The sequence below is a fragment of the Phaethon lepturus genome, unplaced genomic scaffold (assembly GCF_000687285.1).
Source record: "Phaethon lepturus isolate BGI_N335 unplaced genomic scaffold, ASM68728v1 Scaffold33312, whole genome shotgun sequence".
In the NCBI taxonomy this organism is placed as follows: Eukaryota; Metazoa; Chordata; class Aves; order Phaethontiformes; family Phaethontidae; genus Phaethon; species Phaethon lepturus.
This window is the reverse complement of record NW_010524633.1, coordinates 1,382-8,996: the sequence shown is the minus strand read 5'-3', so window position 1 is coordinate 8,996 and position 7,615 is coordinate 1,382. Positions and strand designations below refer to the sequence as shown.

Sequence of the window (7,615 nt, the reverse complement as noted above, 5' to 3'; positions counted from 1 at the left end):
GATTTCCTTTTGTCGTAACATTTACTCTGATGTTTTGACACCTTTTTCAAGATAACATCCAACAGTTTCACTGTTGTAGCTACAAACCTAGTTTCAAAGATGGGCAATATACACAAATATTTATCAGTACCTTTTTGAAAGAAGGCAGCTCTGGACAATATAATTTCTAATTCAACATCTGGCACTGTCATTAGTCCCTCTCCTGAACTGCATTGCCTCTTATGCCTTAGGTAAATAAAAAAATCATGCTTAAATGAATCTTCTGCTAACTATATTACAAATCTGTAAGACTTGAGTGCCAGTAATCATCCTTCCTGAGGAACCTTTCCCCCTGCCTCCATATAAAAGACCTGGTTTAGTGCAAACAGCCAGAGAATAACCATCACTCATACCATAGGAACACCCAAAGACCTTTAGGAGAGGTATACTGAGACCAGCTGCAGTGCACTCGATAGCCGGATTGAGAGAAAAACATTAAAGAGACATCCCAAGTCACTTAAAACCGGGAAGTAAATGGCAGGAAACAAAAGAGCCAAGAACCCTATGAGAAAGAAATCCCATTCACTAGCTGGGGAGCAATCAGAGGACATCAGGAACAGGACCGAGCTTTCTCTGCAACACCCCTGCACTTAGAGCGCAGGCAGTTATGCGTTCCAGCTAGGCAAATCAGATTCAAATGAGTGAATGTCCATACCAAGGTGGAATGCAACTACATCCCTTAAGTACCCTGCTGTCACAAAGTCATTCAGCCGCATTTATGAGAAGCCCAAAGGACATCCAGGGACCATCAATTTTATCATGACAGACATTTCTTTACATTATTACCAAAAGACATGCCCTATATGTAGTCTCCTGTCAAAATGTGAGAAATCAGGTCAAGTTTCAAGTCTTTGCTATGTTCAGCACATTCTCTAAATGATACTGCTTGAGCTTTCCTGAGCAATCCGGCTATCAAGCACTGTATGCTGCACATTAAACAAATCTAATCTTATTTCATTATTCCATGCTGGTTCCACTACTTACATTTCTAACCAAAACATCAGTTTAAATGTTACTGATAAGACTAAGCAGACATGGTACTAATAACCTATCTGTCAATCATTTAAAATTACTCTCAGCAGAATTATAAGCATACCCTCTAAAAATCACAATTTGCATTCTGAACATTTGGAGTGCAGATACCCGCTGCCCTCAGTCCAATGATTTGAATGTACATTACCCCCGCTTCTCCCCTGAATAATTATCAAGTAGTGTAAAGAGCATCAGGAATAGCATTTACTTTTCAGCAGGCTATCCAAACATAATCAGCCAGTTATCAGTTTAATGACAACCACAATGAACAGCACCTTCAGTCAATACAAATGTACTCCTACCTACTCCAGCTGCTTTCAGCGTATTGTCTTCTTTCAAAATGAGTTTGTCATCATCTTCCAAACTCACTACAAGTTCACCAGTCTACAAATCAGAGAACCAGAATACAAAGATGCGAGTAAGAACTTGCTGACTGTGTCTGCCCCAGCCTTCTCTGACAGTGCAGAGATATGCCTGCATTAAAGCATGTAGAAGGGGAAGAATACAGCTAACCACCATACCTTAGATTTGTGTGCTTGGTGAATAATCTTCATTGTATCTGAAAGAAAATACAATGTTTTCCTAAAATAAGGCTTAATAGGCAAGTAACACTGAAAGCTGTACTTGGGGAAGGAGAGACAAAGGGGTAAGGTTCAAAATCTTTTACTAACAACAATTTTGTGTATTCAGTCTAAAAGAGGAAAAAATGTCTTAATTTTCCAGTCCTGCAGCCACAGTCTTAAACCAGTCAATGTAACAGTGAGGTACCACATCCTATTTGGCTTCCATCTGCTGGCTGAATTACAATAACTAACTAATGACCATCCAATTGTCAGTAAAAACACATCAATTTAAATGCCAGTTAGGGCAGGACAAACAGCAGTTAGGCACTGTCAACTACTACAATTAAGTTGATAGGCAGCAAGTGATGAAGATACAATAACCTGACCACTTCAGATCAGTCCTAGAGATTTTCCTTCTCAGGAAGAAAGCACCCATGTAGAAAGTGTGTTAAGTCCATTTTCCATGAACACATACAGCCTCTCCTCTTTTTAATGCTATAACCTCTTCAATACTAATTATCTCTGACATGTTTTCACAGTGTAGCACTTTAAGAAATTATACTATACAAAAAAAGAAATATTGCTTTCCTCTGGCAATGTGGTCAGGGCTTTGTTAACAGAAGTGAAAAACTGGGGAAAATAATGTGGTCACTAAAGCAACCAGCTGAGTGCAAAGATCCAGAGGGAACGGAAGTCAGACAACGCCCATGCAGCACTAAAAAAAAAAAAAAAAAGCCTCAGTGTTTGAACAAATTCAGAATAACACATCAATCCCTTCCCAGCAACGAGGCAAAAAACAGTTCTGTTGGCCTGCTCATTTTCTGTTCTAGTTTGGTTTTGTGCATTAACTGAACACAACATGTTGAAATAGTCTCGTAAGAGAAGGATGCACGAAAGTTAAATACATGCTAAAATGACTTTCAAACTACAGAGAGCAAGTATTCAGCTGTTCAGAATAGCAGAGATCACATTCCCATTCAGTAGTTTGCTTCCACACCACTCCGGCCCATTTTGAATGTTTTATTTAAAACATTACAGAAGGTCAAAACTACTCTGTATTCCCACTGCAGAGGTCACTGAAAAGGCAGTCTTGGCATGCTGTACTCAATTGCAGTATTAGAAGCAAGACACATATTGCAGTTCCCAGATCCATCTTGCACAGAAGCATTGCAAAAAGACCAAGCAATCACAGCAAAACATATTGCAGTCATGAAACCTTTCTAACACAGCAAACACAATCCAGCCTCTGCCTGTTAGTTTTAAGCTTCTCCATCTACTTTGTCACATCCCCTTTTCCCTAGTCTTTGCTCAGTTGTTCTCTGAACTATTGTCTCAATTTTACTTCTTCACAGCTCCACCACAGGCATCCAGCAGTTTACCATGTCTTCATATGAGCTATTAGTTTCCCTAACTCTGTTACAGAGATGAAACTACAGTCTCTTCACATCCTACCTAAAAAGGTTTATATGTCCTCTCAATTGCCTTTGCTATTTCATCCCAATTTAGTCCCACTCAATCATATTCCCAGATTTGTTACCTTTCCTTTTCTGGTAATAGATCTTCTGTAACAACAGATAAGAAATCACCTTCTAAATCAGATTCTGTGAAGTATCTACCATATTGCTCCACATTCATGGAAAAAATAAATAAATTGAGAAGCAGCTTATGAGACAAGTTGGCACCCAGGCTTCCATCATCAGTGAAAAGATGGCAATGACAAGTAGGAAGATGAGAAGATTGACTGAGAAGACTTCTAGACCAAGGGCAAAAATGATGTGTACTGAGAAATGAAGAGAAAATGGAAATCATAAGCTTTGAGATGTGAGTTAGAGCACCAAGCCAAGAGGAAAAATGTGATGGAATTATAGATGATACCAAGAGAACAAAGTGGTGCTGGATTCTGGAGAGAAGGATGCCAAAACAAACACAAGGTGAGAGACAGACAGGTCCAACTGAGATTTCTGGTGCTGCCAAACAAAGCATAAGGAAAAATCTCACTCTTACTAGCACTAATCATGCAGAAGTCTCACTGTGCTTTCATCACCAAAACATAAGAAAGACAGTAGAGCACATAAGAGATGCCAAAAACATGAACCTGGATGATTCACAGCCTGAGGGGAAGGTGAGGAACTTGGCTTTGATTCTTCTGCGTGAAAATTTCCAGACAGCTAGCACCATCCCACTAAAAGTAGGCGCCCACTTAACTGGTGTAACAGGTTTTAAAGTTCTGCACTGTTTTTCACCCACATTATGCTCAGTCCTACACAGCATAATCAGGTGCTCAGCCACAACATATGCCTTGGAAAAAACTACACTGATCCTCTAAGTAATGAAAGAAACTAGCAGCAGGGATAGGCAGCACCAGGAATACAACTGATAGCAGCAGTCATCCATAGGGACCCTCTCATCTAGCCAAAGCCACAGATATTAGGAAGAGGAATGGCACCTTCAAATTCAAACTTGCAGTTACCTAGATTTTAAGACCTTAAGTAATATACTAAAAAGAATAGTAAATTCAAGTCCTTGCCACTGATGCATCATAAACCTTAATCCCTAACTCTTTTTTTCCCTGCTTTCATTTTACACTTTCTGTTTCACCATAAGCAAGAACACAGAATGAAATGCTTGGCTTTTTTTTTTTTTTTTTTTTTAATAGACAAATAGAGTCTATTACCATTCACATGTATTAAGTAAGTTCCTCATTTAATTCTTTGAATCACAGTAGTGGAAGGAGTTTGTCAACTCTAAGAACATGAGATGAAGAGGATCACTTGCAGCAAAACTCCAAGGGAACTTTCAGCATTGCCAAGTTTAGGAAAAGATACGTTACTGACATCCGAGTTAACAAACTCCAAGCAAGGAAGTAATTTAGTCTATTTTGAAAGTAAATTCTGTCCTAAACAGATGAATTGCACATGTTCAAATCTTCACAGAAAGGAAATATACACATAGCTTTACATTAGAGGATAAAGTCAGCCTGAATTTCACACCAGGCTATTCTATTGCATCAGCTTGTATTTAAGAGCTTTCATATCTACTTTGAGCAAAGTTCTGCTGCTTCTCTTGTCGTGTAAATTATTTAAGTATGTAAGTCTTAAGCATTTTCCATTTACTGCCTTCAGCTCCCACTTCACCATTCTTTCTGACTTCACAGTTAGTAAATAGATACTGAAATACATAAGCACACAAAGAACTACAATTTCAGATCACAAGCTGTTCACTAGAATAAAATCAGAGTTAAAAGGCACTTATAAAACTAATAAAAAATTTATACCAAAACCCATCAGTACCAATTAGTAAATAATGTATGTAGCCTAATTCAAAGATTAATACAGAACTTCAAAATAATGGTCAACTTCTGTAGATGTGATCCCAGTGGCATAACTCTGGCTACAAGAGCTGGATAGAGTTGCAAGTGTAGGCAAGCACTGTCACCAGCATGAGTATTCTAGAGCAGTTGTCTTCTAAATTGTATAGAAACTGGTATAAAATATTATGTCTGTGTTTTACAGGAATTAAAACAAGAAAAAAACAAAACACATACCATAGTTGTAATTTTTGAAAGGAGGAGGAAGTCCTGTTCTTGAAGGCACATCTATTAAAATAAAAGCACCAAGTTAAAACAAAGTTGTCTTTTTTTATTTTCTCCCCAGTATTTTATTTTCCATTATATCATGCATACATCCTGAGCACCCTTGACAGCAAAATAAATCCACAGGACAGGAGACTTGTTTGAGCATTGAATACTAAAACACAACCTTTGGCTCAGATTCTATAGTTACTCCGTATCTGATTAACTTCACTTGAGCATGAAGTCCCCCTGAACAAAATGACACATGAGGACTGTGAGTCGATGCAATCAGGATATGATCACGGGAGTCTGATCCTTCAGAAATCTGCCAGGAACATCCTGTCAATGGTTTGCACAGCATCTCTTTCCACCTTGCAAAAACAGCTGACAACTGTCATTCATAACTGAATCGTTCAGTAAGCACAGCCATGTGAACCAGCCACAAAAAAGGAAGCCAAACTGTAGAAAATTAACTCTTTAGCTGCATGCAGGACACAGCCCATAAGCCGCTGCAAGAACAGTAACACCTTCCTTGGTGCCAGTGTTCCCAGTGACACCCAGGGATTTAACCAGGGCCTTGAAAGGCCCAGCCACTTGTAAGGTGCTCAGCAGCAAGGCAGCTGAAACCATAATTTCATCAGTAGTTTAACAATTTGTCTCAAACTCCCCCTTCAAAACAGATTACAGTAAAGGAAGGAACCTGGCTGCTTTTGGACCAGGAACAAGCACCATACATCCATGTGTGGAATGAAGGTTCCAAAAAGTCTTGTTCAAGACACTAGCATTGTCTCAAATAACAGTGAGTTGCAATACTGCATACATCAAAAGCAAGTTTCTTAGCATTGTTTTGTATTTTATTCTTCATAATAGCAGCTGTACCATATGTTCTGAAAATGCTTGTAGTATTTTAAAAGCATCCTAAGATCTTGCCATGCCTGTCACTGTCTAGAAGCATGGAAGTTGCTGAAAACACAGCTGTTGAGGCCCAGGGCAATGTCCTAGGAGTTGCTCAAATGTTAACAGCTGTAACAGTTTGAGACTTGTTTAAGCTGACCTCATGCAAAAAAATCAAATTATGTTATTCTGCACCCTTTGAATGTCTCCATTTAGGTGTGTAGAAATACACCTGCAAGATTAGGGTAACACCCTAACTACTGAGTCCCTGCGTGGGCTGGTCTCCATTAATTAACTTTTAGATACACTGTCACTTTCAACCAGGCTTCTAAAACATAAAACCCATAGATGAGTAAATCTGCACCACAAAGCTCAAGAGGGAGACAGAAACTCAGAAGCAAACATGCACAGTGAGACCTCACAGTGTCCAAAACAATTTTTCAAAATCCTCTCTTCTCACTAATAACAAACAGACTCGTGTTCCCACATTCCACATATTGGTGCAGTTCCTAAGGATCAAAGGCTCTCTAAATTCTATTAATTTACTCCTGTTAATTTATGAATAGCTGCCTGACAGCACCACTCAAGGAGCATGAGGCACTAAGCCAAATGCAGCAATGCTCTGGTCTCTTTTTGACTAAACACAGGGATTTGGGCAGGGGGAGTATTATTCCCAAATTTAGGCATGGCACATTGACCATGGAAGCCCTTATTAACTCCAGACCTCTCATCCAAGGGAGGAGAGCACACAGGGGAGGTAAACACAAATCTGGCATCTCTAACCAAAGCCACAGAATTCACATTCATTTGCTCCCCTCCACTTTCTTTTGCAGAGACAGCAACACATGGGACTGAAACGAATGAATAAGACAACGGCCCCTTACCCTTCTGCACAAAAGTAATGAACTGCTTTACTGTCTGATCCAAGTTAACGCCATGATACACCACAGGTCTGAAGTTCCGGTGTTCAAAAGAACGAACAAGACGGACTGTGATGGTTGAGCTTTCTGCTGACATGAGAATTGATTCTGAATAACCTGGAAAACATTAAAGAGAGGAATTATTGCCTTTGTGTACAAGCACAGCTAGAAAACAAGGTGCAGTTAGGCCTCATGCAAAGATTAAAACACGGCAAGAAATTCAGTAACATTTTGTCTTTCGGGACTTCACTTTTAGTATTTCTATAGAAGCAGTAACAGGATCTCAAAACAAACAGGGTTACCTAGGATATTATTGATACTGCACCCCAAATAGTCCAGTATTTGTGCCTGTGCTGTGTACTACAGCACCAGACTCCATATTAAACACACAAAAGTGTTATGGAGAAATGCAAGTATGCTGTTTGGGTTTTAAGTGACTGAAGACTTCACCTGCTGGGTGAGTGACCTTGTGCTCTAAAAAAATGTACTAACATGAACAAAACCTTTTTAATATACTTATGTTGTAAAGAGCATAATACCCTGAAAAATGCCTAAGCTCTTAGACAATGCTCATTTTCACTTCCCTACAGAAAGTG

At 39.2% G+C, this 7,615-nt stretch overlaps 1 protein-coding gene across 1 annotated transcript; it reads right to left on the bottom strand.

The window, feature by feature from the left end:
• Positions 1 to 1,373: 1,373 nt before the first annotated feature.
• Positions 1,374 to 7,116, bottom strand: LOC104615672 (chromosome unknown open reading frame, human C2orf76; the record flags this gene model as incomplete). Its single annotated transcript, XM_010282510.1, has 4 exons — positions 6,984 to 7,116; positions 5,179 to 5,229; positions 1,593 to 1,630; positions 1,374 to 1,455 (listed from the first exon to the last, which is right to left on the bottom strand). Coding segments are annotated over exons 1-4 (304 nt in total), but the record flags the coding sequence as incomplete, so codon positions are not given.
• Positions 7,117 to 7,615: the final 499 nt, after the last annotated feature.